The sequence below is a fragment of the Hermetia illucens genome, chromosome 2, assembly GCF_905115235.1.
Source record: "Hermetia illucens chromosome 2, iHerIll2.2.curated.20191125, whole genome shotgun sequence".
In the NCBI taxonomy this organism is placed as follows: Eukaryota; Metazoa; Arthropoda; class Insecta; order Diptera; family Stratiomyidae; genus Hermetia; species Hermetia illucens.
In genome coordinates, this window is record NC_051850.1 from 51,009,993 (window position 1) to 51,030,121 (window position 20,129).

General features: G+C 38.6%; 1 protein-coding gene across 2 annotated transcripts in view; it reads left to right on the top strand.

Annotated features, from left to right (window-relative positions):
• The window catches only part of LOC119647811 (heat shock 70 kDa protein 4L), a 43,244-nt gene extending 31,429 nt beyond the window's left edge, over positions 1-11,815 (top strand). The window contains exons 5-7 of one of the 2 annotated variants that reach the window (XM_038049029.1): positions 252-377; positions 2,045-2,251; positions 10,155-11,815. In XM_038049029.1, the coding sequence (XP_037904957.1) occupies positions 252-377; positions 2,045-2,251; positions 10,155-10,778 (957 nt within the window). In that variant the 3' untranslated portion in view covers positions 10,779-11,815. The remainder of the gene's footprint in view (positions 1-251; positions 378-2,044; positions 2,252-10,154) is intronic. The other variant, XM_038049030.1, reaches the window with a different exon arrangement.
• The last annotated feature ends 8,314 nt before the right edge of the window (positions 11,816-20,129 follow it).

Below are 20,129 nucleotides of genomic sequence, written 5' to 3' on the forward strand. Positions count from 1 at the left end.
TTTGCACACTTTCTTCATCACTTAGCATATAACATTATGCGGTCTGCCTAAAATCTTTAGAATTATATCTTTGTTGACTTGCAGAGTGTCTATTAACATTTACCTTTTGCCTTCCATACGAAACATAGCAACCTTTTGGTTTTTGAATTGAATTGAATTTCGAATACCTCTAGACCAAAATCCATTACATACAATGAAAAAAGTAAAAATATAAACACTAAAAATATGTATATCCTATGCCTTTCTGTCAGGCTTCTTTTGATAATGATTTTGATTATGGTAGTCAAGGTGATGGTCATTATCAAGCACAATCACCTACTGCATCATCACCTAAAGGACAAGGGTGGGCTCAACGGGTCAAGGGATGGTTTACTTCGGTACGTTTCTTTACGCTTTTAAAAAATATTCTTTTCGAATAAGAAGATAATTATGTATAAATTTTCCAATACACAATTAAATTTAAACATTAAAGGAATTTCAGAAATGAAAAAAGATTATGACTAGCTCTTAAAAGCGAATTCATCTGCACTTTTTATTTTATTTATCTGAATATGTTTTCGTTCTTTTTATTAACTCTCTTTATTTTCTCTGTTGTTCTTGTCTACAGATGATTTGTATATCAAATGTATGATATGGTTTTCTGTCATTAATCCATTTTTAAGTAATCGAGTTTTTCGCAAAATTCCATTTTGTAATAGTAGAACAACTTTTTCAAAAATAAACCGTTTTTAAAAATGTCGGTATGGGAATAAATGAGAAGTAAAAACAATAAACACCATCTTGTAAGATGACCGAGCTTGTGCCTACCCTGTGTGCTCCACTTGTTTGAAAATGTAGATATTGAGAGATGTAAATATATTCTTAAACAAATTTCATCTAGCTTTACAAATGTTATAGATATGGAAAAATCATTAACAGTTTTTTCATTCCCTTAACCAATCACAACTCATATGCCAGTCATAACACACAATTTAGGTTGATGAGATTGATTGTTTTAGCGTGTTCCATTTAACAATCCTCCAAACCCTCTCATGTCCATTTGAATATTAACAACATCCATCGCTTGCATTGAAAGTTGAATATATTCCACCCCAAAATCCGTTGAATAGCAGTTTAAGAATGGATGAAGCTTGATTTTTAGTTAGGCAGCAATATTAAAGTGGATTAACATACGGGGTGGGAGTTACATGAGCCCGGAAACACCTTTGCTCAATTGGTGATTGCTGGTTGTGGTGTATGCTTCTTGGATTGTAAACGTTAACTCCTGATAACTGATCAAACGCTCTTGGATGAAAGCCAAGCTTGACGTTTAGAGGGAAACGCATATGTGATTAATTCTTGCTACGCTACTTCTTTCAAAAAATCATTGCGGAAAATAGTAGAAGGGTAACAAAAAATAAAGGCATTCACGTTGTTTCATATAAATATGTGTTCCTTTATGTAGACGTGATAAGTACGGTAATTTTTTATGATTTATTTCACGAAGGCCTCTAAAGTAGAACTCTTGACGTACGAACATATATGCAGTTACGCCCTCAAGATACAACATTCCTTTTAAATGAAACTCGATTTATTTCAGGTCATTACCAGATTTTCGATGGCCCTCGTTCATATCTTGGCAAAATAACTAGTTAAAAAAAATTGTTGATTGATAAGACAAAATCCTGTCCTTACTAAAATTTGTTGCCGTTTGCTATCGAAAGTTAATCGAAACTATTTTACCTTTTTGCAGTTTTCCGTCTTTCTTCTTTTCATTGGCTTTGACAAAAATCTAGACTTGGAGAGTTTCACTTCATTCATTCAGTATTTCATTTGTTTCTGTCACCTCACTCTTCATTTGAGAATACCACATTGTTTTCTTTTACAACTTCTTGCTTTTGTTACCTGTGTACATATGGAATCATTTAGTGGCATCAGATATATGCAAATGAAAGGTTCTAGCATTTAATTTAAAGATAATGGAAGTTGATTTTATGTTTAAAAACTCCAAATCTACCACATCCGTTAGTATATTCACTAATTTATTGTATCAATGAATTTGCAGGATGCAACCAAACAAGAAAAGAAAAAGAAAGTTAAATCAATTGATTTGCCATTCGATGCTCAGACACATGGACATTCAGCTGATGAATTAACACATTACCTCCAAGAAGAAGTCCGAATGGTTGACAATGATTTCAAAGAAAAAGAACGTGTTGATGCTAGGAATGCTCTTGAAGAGTACGTGTACGATATGAGGGAAAAATTACAGGTAAGTCCAAATCAACCATTTTATTTTTCAATATTCACATACATTAAAGTGTTATCTAAATGTATAGAGAATGAGGACATTTTTTTCCAATTTAACTTTATTCCAAAAAGAAAGGAATATTGTTAATGCTCTCATATTAAATGCGAATTTGCGAACCGATTCATTTTGATCGCACTGGCCGCTTTGAAATTGGACCAAAAATCACGAACAATGGACCACAGAATTCAATGTGTAGTTGTTGTCTTTGTTAATGTTCGACTCTTGCCATCTGAATATCTCGTCCGCTAGCTAGTTTGAGAAGGTTGGACGAGTCGCGGTACTTCGTTTCTTCGCGTTTTGTACGTATGGCGCTAAAAACTTGCCAGACAGAATGTCACAATCAAGAAGAATTGAAAATCTCTGCCGGCTGCATCCTCATCCGGTACCGCTTTTTTGGCTTAATTCTTATTGGGACGTGACCTATGGACTATGCGCTTTCTCTATTTCTAAATTTGACGACCTACTAAATTTGATAGTGAGAAGAAGAGGAAATGGAAATTTTCTCAAAGCAAAAAATACTCTGGTGGGTTCGTTGATACGTCGATCACAAAGAATATCAATTGTGGCGCGTCACTTCCGCCAGGTTGCGCTAATGCGTACAGCAATTTCACAACGCAGTTCTCCATTTGCTGATAGCATTTACCCGAGATATTTAAATCGCTCAGTTCTGGGCAGATTACTGGCATTGACAGTGATTGTGCCTGTTTCAAGAGGATTGATCGCCAAAAATCCAGTTTTATTTCAATTCAATCTGAGAACGATCATTCCATTTTTGGACAAATTGCTCCAGATAATTTTTACTATTGGACGCTAGGAAAATATCATCTGCATAAAGCAGTATATAGGGCGCTAGTCATTGGATGTCCCGTGTGGCAGTGTTTATAACAAGAATAAAGCAGTGGCGAGAGGGCGCTTCCTTAATGAACATAGACAGAGACACGACGCGGATTTGATACACCCGCCATACTTCGAACTTTACTTTTGGGATCGTGGTAGAGCAGTGGGGTCCAGCGCATAAATTCTTCTGACACTGTGTTGTCATAGAGCATACCAGATGTGTGTGTGGCGTGCGGCCAAATGCTTTCTCTAGATCCAGAAATGCAATGTAAAGAGGGCGATGCTTCTCACGTTGTTTCTCCATGAGTAACCGCGCCGCGTGTATTGCGTTAGTAGTTCCGCAGTTCTTGACAAATTCTTCTTGATTCAAGGTTATTTCAATGATTTCACGATTACGGTTGTTAAGAATACGTTCAAAAATCGTCATGGTATGAGAAAGTAATCAGATGGGACGGTAATTTTAACATTCTACTGGACTACCTTTCTTTTTTCGCATTGCACTTGTGGTAATTTGTTGCCAGTCAGATGGTATTCACTGAGCCGCAGTTTTGGGTCGCAACTCTTCGCTTTCCAGAGCTCAGATGCGATTTCGTCGGAAGTGAAGGATGAACGAATTCTTCAGTTGAAATCTATTCTCGCCATCGTATCGTTCTTGTCATTAACACAACACAAGTGTTGGATATCCTACGTGCGTTCCTGTGTTGGCTTTTGGCAAGTCGATACGGATCTCCCTGGCTATCCCGAGTGTCCAGTTTATCGTAAAAATCTTTGTAGTGGACCCTTCGGGCGACTGCGATTGCTTTCTTTGCTTCCTGGTTGGCATTCTTATAAATTTGCCAAATGGCGAGCGTTTTATCGATGAGTTTCGGCCATTTCTTTTCACAGACCTTCATTTCAACATCGTCATTCCGAAGCCAAGTACTCTTGGTTGATGGACCGCTTACCTGGCTTAATGACCTCAAGGTTTGCCGAGGCCACAATGTCAAAACCGTATTGAGTGTGTGGGCTGCCCAAATAGAGAAGTTTGTAGCCATTATACCCACGTTGGTGTTCTACGTTGCAGCTTTTGGCACCAGACCATCGGGTTTCTTGCAGACCGCAGACATCAATGCGCTTTTTCCGAAAGGCTCTTACGAGTCTTTCCAGTCAGTATTTGTTTTGCTCGGACTAACTTACTTAATTCGTGACGCCGTCCATGCGTCCAGAACCTTTCCCCATTTCTTGATATAATGCCAAAATAATCAGCTAAAGAAATCATGTTATTTGCGAAATTTTAATGCAAACTCGTTGCAAATTTAATTTAATTCTATTTTTAAAATTCTAAAAGCATTTGGTGCCTGGAGAATAATATAGGAAAAAACCAGCTAAAAAAACATCTAAAAGTGACATTCAGAAGGCCAAAAAGCGATTGATTCACAAGCGTTACGACTCCTCCGCGCATTCTCTCACAGACATCTTAACAGTTCCAAAAAGGTACTAGTTAACAGTTTAGCTAGGGGAACCACCACCAGGAACACCAAAAAAGACAATTACCATCGCTTTCACAATCAATGTCATTGGTCTTGCTTTATTGTTCTCGGGAAGTTGGGAGGCTTCGCTAGCTTGATACTTGCTTGGTTTCAGGTTCATATCCATAACACCAACTCTCATCGCCTGTAATGACTTGAGTAAAAAGTTTTCATCAATTTGAAAATTTTTCGGTCTCAGAAAATATTTAACTAGGTGCATCAGCTCAAGCCCTCAGATGCGGTAGTATAACTACATCGCACAAATGCGTGTGGCCCAATATGAAAAGAGTCCTTTCAGGTCTCCCTAATTGTAAACAGTGCAATTTGTCTATTTGGTTGTGAAGGAATCTGATGTGTATAGCTAACCGCGTGATTATCGTTTTTATAGCTGCGAATTTAATAATTTCAAGTGCAATTTAATGAGCTTCCACAAACGAGCTTTGCGATTCACAGAAGTAATTGCCACAATTTTTCGTTCCGCCCTAGGCCTTGTTTTTTTGTTCGTCCACAATGAATTTTGCTTCAGTTTTTAGAGATCTGGACCATTACATAAGGTGAAAATAACTGAAGACTAGAAATTTCTCTCATTGAGTGATTCCCCGTTCACAGCAGTGCAGAAACTGCACTTTTTTCATTGGAAATGTCCGTTTTTCTCTCCATTACAAAATTCGCACCAAAATATGAATTTTCAATAGTTTTTGTTTTTCACCGCAATAATGTTTGCACATATATCAATCTTAACATTTCATCATTTACTTCCACAAAACTTTAAAATCGAAGCAAAGCTAATATACATTTTTCAGTTAAGACACTCAAAGAACACTATTAATTAACTTTAAGCAAATTAATAACTGGCACTTTCCACACCTCTGACTCGTCTGCTTATACTTTTTAATCTGCAGAAAGGACCAGCACCTCGTTTTATTACCGTTTTATTTTTCCTAAACTAATTTCGTTATTTCGGCCAATAAATATTATTGGCTACGTACCTACCAAGAAAAGCCAAAGCCAAATGCAGGAAATGATGAAATTTACAAGTGCTTGTAGTATTTTGGCCAAGGACTATATATCATCTGAACCTCAAACGTAGTCACTATCAAAATTTTCATATCTTGCCTAGACTGCAATTTTTTCTCTGAACGTTAACTTCTATTCTTTTTCAAGTTTTGAAATCCATTCCACTCTGCCGATGACAATGTTCACCTTGTTCCATTACAGATCATACAGGCATTATCATATGCTTTGGACGCGTTTGTGAGAACTTTGAAAGCTACAGTTTCCAAAATTAAAGTGCAGTTATAGGAGTCAAATAATCAATACAAGAGACTTTGGATAAAATATGCCAAGTGAAGCTCCCACCTTTCCCAGAAGTAGGAGATGTATTTCTGACCAAAATAGTTACCTACTGCAAACTGTGACAATACTACTGAATTGAAATAGGGAAATGACGAATGGCGTAAGAAAATAAAGTTAGCAAAGACCTCCTGATTTAATAATAATCGATGGCGCAATAACCAAATGCACGTCAAGACCTTGAAGTTTGTAGCTTCTTAGCATTTCATTTTTTGATTTTAACGATACACTCAGGAACAATATGGTCAACATTGCGTTTACGTGGGATTATTACCCTGATAGATTCAGGTATTCATTAACAGATGAATCGGCTAGTATCTGACATCCAATCACGTTACAAACTGAACTCCATCATCAATGAAATCTACAAAATCCTGATTTATGACTTGTCATTTTCATCTTTTCGAACCCCTTAAAAGAGGACAGCAATTTCAAGCTTGATCGACAATGGAAGCCTTTGATCGCAATTGACTTCTAATATAGTTCTCCCAATTTGTTAATTCCAACTCCGATCGGAGTCATACAAACGTCTCTCATTATGGAAACTATCCGTGCAAACTTTCCTCTTCTATCACCGGAATTTCTTTTTAAAGTCACAAAAAATCGAAACTTTTTCTTTCGCCCTATTGAAATTTTTCAATGTTTTTTTATGCTATATATTCATCTTGAATTGCTTAGCCATTATCAATTTTAACTAACTGTACTTACCGTAAAAAAAATTTTTTTTTTTTTAATTGATTTCCTATTTTATAGTGAACAATAGACGACGATAGATTATGCTTTTTCAAGATTTTTTGAGCCTCCCTTATGTTTTGTGATCGGTTAAACTCTCGCCCGGTTTCGTGAAATTCTCCAAAAGCGCTTGTGTAGTTTTACTGTACCAAGTGTACTCGGTCACTTTGTCCAATTCAGCAACAGTTTTGGTTTCTGCTTCATTGTTAGCACCTTCATATATAATGTGCCAAGACTTCTCAATAGGATTCGTATTGGCCTGTTTGCAGGCCAGTTTAGTGCCGAAATTCCGATTGGGCTATTACTATTGTTTTTGATTACCTAATAGATTTATCAACAAGAATATTACAGCGATAATACAGGTCATCTGCTCAAGAATAGGACCCTTCTATTGCTGGAAGCTGATTGTTCTCCAAAATATTTTTCTTTCAAATAATTCGATCCGATCTGCGATGATTTTTTCGCACTCTTCTAGATCCCTTTTCCCGTTCGGTAGATCCAGTAGTCTGAGAAATATATAAAAATTTGCTTATTGCCCTTAACCCTGCTACTGATATTACCCAAACTTACTAATAGCTTTACCGTAAAAATAGTTGCAGAACTTAAGATGAACTGATTTAATTTAAATCATTTGCCCTAAGACTCAGAAAAACTATCAGATAACAAAAAACTCAGCGTAACATTGTTATGACCTCTCAAGCGCTACCTATTCTATATCATTATATTTTGAAAGGGTTTTTTTTTTTTTTTTTTTGAAGACTTTTTCTATGTCGTTTGTAGTTGTTTTCCCCGAACAACTGTTTTTATGCCACATTTCTCCAAACCCAACTGCACACCGATATCCCTACTGAACTGGATGGTGGATGTCCAGCAAGGAGCGAAGTTGATTCTCGTCCTTGGCATACAATTTGATGTCATTAATATACATTAAATGGCTTAATGTACATTTCGACAATATGCCATGTTTGACTTGGAACCCGTATTTGCTTTCATCCAAAAGATGGGATAGCGGATTCAAAACCAAACAAAACCACAGTGGGCTTAGAGAGTCGCCTTGGAAAATCCCACGCCTGATTGGTATCTCTCCTGATGTTTGTGAGGATACCGATAGCTTCATGCTCCAATTCTTCATCACTATTCTGAGGAGAAGAACGACATTGGGGTTTGTATTGCACATGAGATGGCGGCCGATTTGTTACTTAAATTTGAAACGACTGTAAAGCTTACACAAATTTAATTAATCAGAATAGGTGCCAGTCGCTCCAAAACACTTCCCCCAGCGAGATACAAGAGAATGTATGTCAGTTTCGTAGAAGTCCAATTTTCAGGTGTTGATAAACTCGTCGAAGGCAATTTTGATGGCCTCTTCATTCCTAAATTGTTTTTCCGCCAAAAAAATGATCCAAATGCTTAAAAAAGTGGTAGTCGGTTGGCGAAAGGTTCGGTAAATATGGTAGATGAGGCAGAGTCCCATACTGCAATTCGTTCAACATTTGAACCGTTGTTCTGGATACATGAGGTCGTGCATTGTCGTGAAGGAATATCACATCATCTCTGTCGACTAATCTCAGCCGTCGAATACTCAATTTTTGGTGCCTTTGAGTTTGGCACAGTATTTCTGTGCATTTATCGTTTCTCCAGTTGCCAAAAAACAATAGTGGATAACTCCAACTGTAGACCACCAAACAGTCACCATTACCTTCTTCGGATAGAGACTCGATTTCGGCATATGCTTCGATAGCTCATCAGTATCTAGCCATTGTGCTGATCGGCAGCGATTGTCGTATAATATCCACTTTTCATCACATGTCACTATTCTGTGCAAAAAGGGATCGCCTCAGTTGCGGGAGAGTAAAAAACTGCAAATTTCCATTCGAAGCGCCATATTTTGCTCCGTACGGGCATGCGAAACCCACTTGTCGAGCTTTTTCACCTTGCCAAGTTATTGCAAGTGCCGGGAAACTGTCGAATAGGAAAAGTACACGTTCTTGGCTCTTTTCCATCCTTTTTTCCTTTTTATTCACTGTTATCACAACGATGGTCAAAACTGAAATGACTCCTTGAATAAATGTAGGAGTATTTATACTTCATTATCCGACACCAACAGCGCCAATTGGTGGTGGTTTGATACAGCAAAATCGCAACTAACTTCACTTGATTGCCAAATCAGCCATTTCATGTGCAACAAACTAATACAAGCGTAACACTTGTAGTAACAACGAATGTGATATGGAGTCAAAGGCTGATTTATAATCGATGTAGGCTGTCGAGGTATTTGGTTTTTGTGAACAGCCTGCTTTACAGCGACCGTATCGATGCTGTTCTTTACAGCCTAGGGAGCTTTTTGCGCATCTTTTTTGTTCCTCAGCTATCAATTTATGAACATCAAGATGTTTTGAGATGTTTGCGCACAAAACTGAAGTGAAGATTTTGTAGATGGTAAGAAGACAAGGAATTAGTCGATATTTTGAAGGACAAGAGACACCCTGTTCCTGTGGAACTAATTTCGGATCGACAATCATCTGTTTACAATGATTTGCCAATACCCTATTAGTGCTCTTGAATCGCTTCAGCCAAAAGTTGCGAATCTTATCAACTCCTGATGCTTTCCAATTATCTGTCTTTTCAAGGGCTACTTCTACGTCAGCTTCAGTAATGTCATGCATGGTCATTTCGGGGAAGACATCGCATGGACGCATAAGTTGTAGGAGCTACGCTGCTTCTAAATTGCGATGACTAGGTTTGCTCCAAACACTCCTCCAGAAGTCTTCTGCCTGATCAGATCGAAGTTACTTTCCCGACTTGAGTTGGTGAGATTTTTATAAAATCCCCGTTGGTTCTGAAAGAACAAAAACTCTTTTGATATCTACGGGTGCGATTGGAGCATACCGCAAGCTTCTAATTCAGCATCTCGAGGATCTCTTCGATTGGCACATCATTGGAGAGATGGTAGTTTACAATGATGTTCGCAACGCATCTGTGCACTTTAGAACCTTTCTCAATTTATACTCATGGAGAATTCATCGGACATGTTTTTTATCATAAATTCGGTTCAACTCTCGTTATTGTAACGATGATAACCCAATCATCTTCCGAGATGACTATTATAAACTGCAACCCCCATGTGCATTGTACATTCTAAAAGTGACATTCAAGTTTCATACAAGTCAACTTTTCAGTATTAGTAACAAGGGGAAGGGTTGGAAAGTACTCCACTGTGGAAAGGCCTTATGGCGTTATGAAAATAATAGAAAGTTGATTGAAAGCTAAATAAGTGATTAAAAAGATGTGCTAAATAGTGCACACCTTTTATTTGTATTTTTCTATATTCAGAACTATGTACATAACAACTTCCTTATACATATTTATCCGCAGTTAGTCTTATTTCTGTTTTATTTGAAGATATATAATTTGAACATTACAAATCTTTTCAGGAGGAAGGTCCGCTTGTTCCGTATGTAGCAAATACTGATCGTGAAAACATTTGCGCTCAGCTAAATGATCTCGAAAATTGGCTATACGAAGAAGGTGACGATTGCGACCGTGATGTTTACGAAACGAAATTGGCGACATTGCATTCACAAACTGATCCAATTAAATCGCGACAACAAGAATACGAAGGACAACCACCAGCTTTCGATGAGCTTGGACACATGATTCAAATGGCACGCAAATATGTTGATGAATATCGATCTGGCTCACCAAAATATGATCATCTTACCGAAACGGAGATTCTGAACGTAAGCGAGTTAGCCGATAAAGCACATAAATGGCTTGAGGATTGCCGAGCAAAACTCATTCGAACCCCAAAAACATCCGATCCACCAGTGAAAATTGCCGATATCCGCCGCGAATGGTCGACATTATCGTCATGCGTTAATTCAGTCATGAATCGACCAAAACCTAAACCACCAACCCCACCAGCAAATCAAAAACAAAATGCCGGCGATGCAGCAGGCCAAAATGGTGATGTGAATAGTGGAAATAAAACAGCAGAGAGCGAAAAGGATAAAATGAACAATTGCACCGCTGAAGATTCAACGATGGAGGTAGAATAAAATCGCTTAGCAGGGAGGGGAGTACTTTAATTTATCTAATCTACATACATACATGTAATAAAAATAATGTTCATTTTCATCCTCGTGACGAAGGTGAATCGTATTTTATATGTATTTAATTTTGAGCTGAATAAAAGAAACTGAAAAAAGGGTAGCAGAAAGTCAAGTGATTCGCCTAGTAATATACAAGAAAAGTAAATATATTAATTCTAGATGAGAAAAAACACGATTACTAAACACTTACCTATAGAAAAGATCGAAATTTGCGGGCCGCGTTGAATATTGCGATATATATTTATATGTTTATTTAATGCTAGCAAAAATGCGAGAGTGATAATGGGAATGAGAGATATTGATTATCTGCTATTAAGTTTATCGTCCCTTGTTTTTGTTATTGCTCTTATTTGATTGTATTTCTGGAATAATTCCGTTCTATCCCGATAGAAATTGGGTTATTACATTTTTCTATCCTAATATATTTTGTTGACAAAAAAATTAGTTAAATTCATTTGATATAATCTCGAAATAAATAACCACAGCTGCTGCAGAACCCCTTACTAATGAACGGTTGATGTAGATAAAATATTTTAAACGAAATGTTAAATGGAATATCTTAATATCAGAAAATTAATGTTAAATGTGTATTATGGTTATTCAGCGCCGTAAATAAAATAAAAACGAAAAAGTATATATTTATTTCATTAAGTTCCTTCGTAACGGTACGTTTAACATAAACTGCAAAACACCTTGAGCTTTACTGCTGCCTCTCGTCTGAAAAACATGAGCCATCAAAAAACAAGAGTACGAAGGTTATAATCGCTCCACTACTGATGACACATGCCTTTATAGATAAAATACAAAAATTAATTTTTATTGTAATTTAATGTTTCTATAATTATCTTCTTTCTGTTCCCCATGAATTTCAGTAGAAGTAAAAAGAAATATGAGAACAATCTACTTTTCTGCAATCCACTCCTTGTGAACTTATTTTATTTCAATAAAATCTCAGTCATAGCAATTCAATCGCGATATCTGTCGACAATGCAATAGCTTTTGTTTGTAGTTAGTTTTATACCGAAATATATTTAATAAGTTTGAAACACGCAATTGTATGTGAACAACACGCAGCTCCATAGATAACATCCGTTCGTTGTGACAATGAGCACATGCATACATTCTTTTATGTTCTTCCTATCCTGTACTTATAATTCCTGAACTATTTAAATAGATCAACACTTGCATTATTTTCCTTTAAGAAAATAATAAATCTAATTGACACAAGAAACTATACTTGTTTATATTTTTTATTAAGATGTACACGAGGATTGGTATTGTGATATGTAGAACATAAATTATCTGGAATGGTACTGTGTTATGAATCTGTGAACTATGAGGTTGATCGCTACATTTCAACTATAAACTTCTATAACGTTTGTCCAGGTTCGGTAGCGGGGTGGGCTCATCCAGGTCGGATTCGATGTTTCGCTCGGTCACAGGCTTGATCCAGGTGGAGTCAAGAGGCTCTTAAATTACCACCCCGCGTATCAGGTTTTTTCCGTTACTCTGATTGGTTTCCCATCGACTTCTATACTCAGATCAATCTTAGTGAGTTCGCGTCAGTGCGAATTACATGACTAAGCACCACGGCGTGTAACTCATTGTCTGTGGGACAATAGAGGGCGACAGGGTGAACGACGGTATCAGTGGTCGCTCCGAGGAGCCTAATTAGCGCTTTGGTGCGCCGTTTTGATGGGGTGAATGACACTGCGGTGCATTTTGGGTTGGAGATGTTCGTTGATTCATCGATCACGAAGAACGTCAGTTGTGGTGCGCCGAGTTGCGGAGTTACATGAAACAACTTCATGGCACAGTTCAGCGTTCATTGATTTAAAGTACTTACAGTGCCTGACAAAAAACATTTCACACTGCGAGTGTGAAAGTAAAATCCTAATATAAAAAGGAGGTTTTCGGGTTTATCAAGAAGCTGGAGAATAAAATTGTACTTCATGTGAAGTTCTTATTATTTACCAAGAATTCGTCCGGAATTTCATTAAACCATATCGTTTCTAAAAATTATTCTATATTTGCTTTATTTCTTATCGACCTTTCGTCGCTGCTTCATGAACGCCCATAAGTTCTCTATGGGTTTCAAATCTGGACTGTTTCCTGGCTATAGCAGGGACTGTATGTCAAGCTCCTCCTTTCAAGATGTTACCTGTGAATAAGAACCGTATTGGGGATAAAATATAAAAAAATCACACGATAACACATCAGAGGACACAATTAGTTCACCGTCCAGTGACGTCGTTTCAATGCCCAATTCAGCCTTTTTTCGATCATAGCCTTCGTTAAAATCGGCTTTTTTGCTGTTCTTCGACCTCTGAGCCCTAATTCATTCAACCTTCGCGGAACCGCTCTCACACTAACTGGCATATTTCCGCTTTCCAGCAATTCAGTACGTAATTGAGGAGCAGTTACAAATCTATATCGCGAGGATGCTCACAGTAATGATCGTCTGGCCCGGGGGAGTAATCACCTACTTCCACCCGCTCCCTTTTCGTCGAAGACTACCATCTCTGATATACATTTAAAAAAAAATCTAATCTAATCTCCCTATTTCTCTATTATTATCACCCTGTTTCGCAAAACAAGAATACGGGCCTTCCCCTTAAAACTTAACCTTTTCCCTCCTGACAATTTCTTCACACAAAATTAAAGGTTTCACTCTCTCTCCTAAATCTCCAAGCAAACTGACACTGAACAAAATCTGAATATGACCATGCTTTTACAACACTAACATTTAACTCTAAATCCCAATACAGAAATCATTCGGCGAGACTACATGCTGTCTAGATGTAATTAAAAAGTTAGAATCATAAAGGTGTTGAGTGCGAACATTTCTTTTTGTCAGGCACTGTAAATCACTGAATTTTCGGCAAGTCGGTCTTCAAAAGCTCCTTTTGTCACACTTAGTTGGAGAACAAGTTGTATGAGGCGAACATTCCATTTATGAGCAAGTTGCTTGATTGGGAGACGCATTATCTGCATAAACCAGTAGATATGTCGCTGTGTGTCAAATGCCCCGTTCGAGAGTGGCTATGCCAAGAATGAGAAGAAGTGTGTCTGCTTTCCTGGCGACAGAGGTACGAAGCGGTGTTACTATACCTTCCACACTTCAAACTTTAACTCCCCTGATACTGCCTGCCATTAACCACGATAATATCCACAAGACTTTTCAGCAATTGTTGAGTCGATTTTTGTGGACAATGCGGGTCCACTTCGAACTCAGGGGCAAAAGGCCTCAGAAGGCATACATTGCCATTTTTGCTGCTTTGTCACAAAGGCAATTCGTATGGAACTAGTTAGTGGCCTTTGAATGGAGGTATTTGTCGGAGACCTCAAGTGTTTTGTTAGCAGACAGAGGACCTTGCTGAAAATTATACTGTGATAAAGCAACAAATTTCTTAAGTGATTGGAATCAACTAGAGGAGCTTAAAAGTCCAATATATTCTAAAGAAGCAGAAAAGAAAATTGCAAGAGTTTGCAGTAACAAAGGCATCCTATTCCATTTCATTCCACCAAGAGCACCGCTTAAATGTAAGGTAATCAGCAAATGTGCGTTTACCTAAGAAAGCCAATTAAAATCAGAATTTTGAGCAAACACCTAAATGAACCCCAATACAGAAATAAATGTAAGAAATCATACGACAACGTTAAGCCAGGCTAAACATAAATCATCAAAGAAGATACTGTACTTCTGATGAGTGGCCCCTTGGACGAATCGTTAACATTTACAAAGGCGACGATGGTCTAATTCGCGTGGTAGATGTGAAAACCGCTGCAGGCTAATTGAAAAGGGTGATACACCGACTCGCGTTCTTGCCACTAACAGAAGATGAGAACCAGGTTATAAAGCAACATGAAAGTGTAGAAGGTACGTCCGGATTGGATGCGAAAGCAACACACTCAGATCTTCATCGGAACCAGCAGAAGTCACTAAACACCGGCAGAGGCCGGACCATACAAATTAGCCAAGAAAGAAAAGGGAAATGTCTGCAAGTGCCCTCATTGCAACGGTATTCATTCTGCTAATTACTATGTTGCTTAGTCAAGGCACCCCTATAGGCATAAAACATTCGATTCCAACATTTGAATCTTCTTCAAAAATATTGGTAAATTCTGTTTCGTAACCACCGAATCTAACCTGGTTGTATATTGTGATCGGAAACCAACCAAATCAATCATTGAGAAATAACAGGAGAGCGGGGTACCCGACACTTCTTTGGAAATATTGCAAATTCATTTTTGAAGTTTTAGATTCAAATTATGCAGCTAAAATATCAAATATCATAGCCGAAGTCAAGTTCAACGGAGATCATCTACTTAGCATGACCAGAAAGAACACTTTGCTAATTGATTCAACAAACAACAATGATGAATGTTGAAGCCGCTATTGAATGAAAGTTTAAAGAAATGGAAGATCAGCTTATTAATACCAAAAATAGCCTTCCAAAAGAAAGAAGATTTCAACTACACCTCTTTCAATTATTCTACTCAAGAGAGATGCAAGCAAGAACTGTCGCAGCTAACCTACGACGATTACAATCTGCAAGAATCGATGTTTTAACTGATTCGCCTGACTCGCCATTCAAAGACCAGCCTGTTCCTATTGTTATCACCTCAGCAGGTAAAGGGGGAACTTTTTGCAATTAAACATCATCTACAGAAATTCACATTTGCCAGTAGATGACCCAGCTGATGTCTCTAGAAGATGGGTTCCCATCGATCACGTAATTTTTAACATAAAACCACCATTGATTGATGAACACCAATTTGATGCCATAAGAATTATCCCGATACCAACCATATCTAACAATTTTTTCACAGCGATTACAACCTGTTCTCCATTTCTTGCAGTTAATACATATTGACGTCATATCTACACTCGGCTTCGTATCCTGTGTAACATAAAGGAGCGCAAATTTGTTTCTGCGAAATAAGCATATTCAACAACGCAACCCAACACAACTGTAGCTTCACCCGGGTGAGGACTAGTTCTACCTAGACTCACTTTCGAAATCAAAACAGTTGTATTCGATAAAGGCTCCTACTACAGTGTCCGTAGATATCCTTAGCTTGTTCAGGTGATAGTTTACCCTGCAGTGACCAGTGAGTATTCTCACTATGATCCGGATTCTCTTCATGGTGAAGTTTAAACAATCTTCCAAGCGTTTGGGTTCGTATTCCCCCATGCCTTCTAACCCAATGTGTCCCGAACTGAAAGTATCCAGACCTTATTACGCGAGCGGCGCGCATTTAGTCTGTTAGGGTACTCCCATTCCCCAGTTTGGATTCTACATGGTAGGAACTAAGTGCCTTAATAGCAGTTTGGCTGTTGGTTAGAATAGTGAAATATGCTGGTATGCATACCCATTTTTTTAAAAGTTAATTTTCCTTCAACCAAAGACCTCTGCACCTGCTCCCTTTGTGTAAGGGATTCGGCAATGTACCAGATAATCAGTTGCTGGTTTAAGCCGTATGTCAGTATCACGCTTTCCCAGTTTGCTCTGTTGCTCGAACGTGTTTAAAACTTCTTATCGAGGTGGAACCTCGTTGTCATGTTATCCCTTAGTATGGGAATGCTGCCTGAAAAAGAATATCAATCTTCCTTTGATTTAGGCAGCTCCCCACTCTACTATTACTCCCAGGCATTCTGAAAACCGTCCTCCTTGCCTACATCTGTACGTGCAGATGGAGAGGAGTCATTCCCAAAAGGATCTCTAGGCATGCCGTTGGGCATGTTTTCATTGCCCCACTGATATACATGCAAGCTAATCTTTAAAGTTTATATAACACCCTGGCTGTTGTGCTGAGTTCAACTCATCTGCCCAGATTACCGCCCATTTTTTCCCAGCTATGGACCTGCAAGACATCAGAGCCCTTGTGACTTTCCGATATATATTTTCAATTTGTATCTTTTGGTCTAGTAAGATCCTCCATGCCAGGTAATCTAACTGTTCGTAGTCCAGTTTGCTTACGCTTCCTAGTGAATCGTACTATGTTGACCTTGGTTGAATTTATACACAGCTACATCTTCCTGCACCAGTTGCTAATGACTCATAGTCCAGTTTGAATTTTGTCACATAACATAGATATCCTCATATTTATATTCTGTATGACTACCCAATAACATTCCGCCCATCCAGAAGGCCAGGATATTTCTCACTCCCTTGCGACTTATATATATATGGTTGCCATTTACCTCTTAGTGGGTATAGCGCACCAACCACACCTACGCGCCATCACTCACGGTTGCCTGAAATGCCCTTTAGCTCCCCTACGACTTCCGGAGACAGCCACACTCCTCTTCTACTATCATGCGCCAAGTTTCCTTGTGGCAACCAACTCGCTGGCCAGCTTGAAAGAGTGAATTCCACTGCACGGCGGAGCTCGCGATGCAATCGTCGCTCCTCTTTAATGTTTGACCTAGTCACTTCCAATTCCGTCTTCCGATCGCAGTACGGGTGTCAGGCCTATGTGCTGACCAAGTTCTTCGTTTGAGATAGTGTCAGGTCAGCGTTAACCGATACCACGCAGACAGGTGTTGACGAAGACTCTGAGCTTTTGAGTAACAGTGGAGTATACTTTCCATGTGATATTCCTATATAGCAATACAGAAAAAACAATAGCGCAGAACCGCCTTGACTTGATCTTAATGTTGAGATAACTGCTTTCGTTGACAGAAACCACGCTTCCTGAATATACAAATTGATCGACGTCTTCGATGCTCTGCCCATTAACCAAAAAGGGAGAGTACGATGACCCGTCAGACTAAGAACCTTTGCTTTGTAAGTGTTTATCTTCAGTCCAACCCTACTTGCCTCTCTTTCGAAATCCAGAGTCATTTGATAAAAGTTCATGTCCCCGTGAAAGAGTAAACAGATATTGTCAGCATAGATGTCGTGTTTGAGGAAAGATGTCATCGCCCATCGCCCCCATACCTCTACGTCCTCCGGACAAGGGAACATGAAAAGATTTTACCTCAATGGCGACCTGCAGGTGCAGCGATAAATAACTCTGCGGCTCTCCGTCAAACGCAACGGCTTTATTCCGTTTGAGTGCATGGATGGCCAAAATGATCTGTTTGGAGGAAGAACCCATATACGCATGTTGCGGTAGCTAACCATTTCATGCAAAAAAGACGGAACTTTACCAGATGTGATACAATTACGAACCGTGGTGAAGTTTTCTTTCCATCTCTTCAGTTGTTCTTCATCGTGGATGAGAAGTTGGCGGTCCTTCACGGGACTATCAAAAGCTCTTTCGTAATGCGGTATACACTTTTGAAATCATTGCGTTCATGCATCATCCTTGACCAGCGCAATACAAAATTCTCTTTTGTCACGGCATACACCACGCTGAACTTCTCGGAATTTCGCTCGGTAACAGGATACCGCAGTCAGTCAGATTTTATGATGCCCCTTCGGGACGTGGCGGACAACCTCTACAACACCCGAGAAAAGAGCATTTTTAATGGCAGCCCAATGCTCATCGATATTCTCAGGCGGGTTATTCAGTATATCTGCCGTCCGATGAACAAGATAGTATTCCTACTATCAGGCGATAGTTGGATTACACAATCGATCGATATTGAACTTAAGGACTCGTAGCTCCCTAAGTTTGCGAGAAGTGGCGGACGCAACACGCAAGCGAAAGTAAGCGACCATCAGATGGTGATCCCTTTCGAGGCCAATGTCAGCGCCTCCCAGCGTGCGCGCCTGTCGCCTACGCCTGTAGTCGTCAGAAGAAACCCCGGATTCGCGCCTGCTACTTTGCTTTCCAGAGTACACAAGCACATTGGCGCAAGAGGGAGAGGAATACTCTCCAGAGTCCTACCATCTTGCTTCGTTTAGGCCCAGAATGTCAAGCTTATATCGTTGGGATTCCCCTCGAGTTGAAAAAAGCGAGTAATGTGGGGACCCCCGATTCGGTTGTCGAGGAGAGCACATTCCAGAAACGAATCATAGTCCGTTTGCGATAGCCGAAGGTCGTAGCCACCTTATCAGTCCTTACCCGAGGTGTTTTTGACGTCTCGATAGCAGTAAAATTCCGTAATTTGCAGGTTGCTAGTCCACAAATTTCTATTCCCTTGAGTCGCCTTTTACGATAAGAAGGGAAGACTTTGCATACATTCTTAAACCCCAACTCAGGGCAAATCAAACTGCCTACTAAGAATCGCGTGAAACAATCATTCATCAATGGATTCCTAAATGGAGACAAATATAACTAGATAGTTTCATAACATTACGGGGAATGAATTACTGATGGATAGTGTACCTTCGCATTTGATGCAAATTTTGAATTTAAACACTTCAAAACAAAAAAACATCCACTACACAGCAATTAATCAGCAGCAGCTGCCAATGTGTCACAAATATTAATAAAATGTTTTATTCATTTCACACCACCCTACAACTTTCAAAGAAAGTAACTTCTTTTTTAAAGCCAATTCGGTTGTGCCACTTTTCTTTTTTATATTGCGACCAAATTTCTTACTATTTGTTTTGCTGTATTTTCGCAGTCTTCTGCTCTTTGGTTATTTTTTCCGGAGTTTCACTTCTAAAGTTTGAAAAACAATTAGTTCGGTTAACAAGAGAAGGGTATATATATATAAATATTTACATTGAAAACTAAAAATTGCAGTTTGGAGGAAGCTACCCCTTGGCTATCAATGTTAGGCTAGACTACAAATAGCAGACAAAAATCTAATCTTTTCTTCATATATGTTAGTCTGAGCCCAGACTCCACATGAGGAATAATATCTTATTATAACCTAAATTATACAGATGTGCTACATTCTCTGATACATAATCATTTCCTGCTTTCCCTATTCATTATGTGCATATGACCCACATACAGTTGTTCAAACAAAAGTGAATTTTAAGTTGAAGAATTATTTGTGAATAGGCATCTTGTTTACAACCTATTATGCATATAAATACTTATTTCGGGAGCTACTTATTCCCTTCATTAGTGTTTAGCTAGCTAGCTAATAAAAATTATTTGTAAAAGAGAAACTGCTTGTTTAAATTTTACAATAATCTTACAAGCATCAGAAGTGATAACTAACCTGAATTTTCCGTTATTAGAAAATGAATGTTAGGTTATCGAGCTAAAAGTGATGTTTATCTTAAAATGGGTTGATTTTTATAGATAAGGAATATAGAATATTTCATGAACAAATATACCCCCGAGTGTATTTATTGAAAACCATCTGGATCTACTCCGGAACAAGGAAGCCTACCAAAGCCATGCAATAACGTTCAACCAGTGCAGGAAACCATAGTAGCC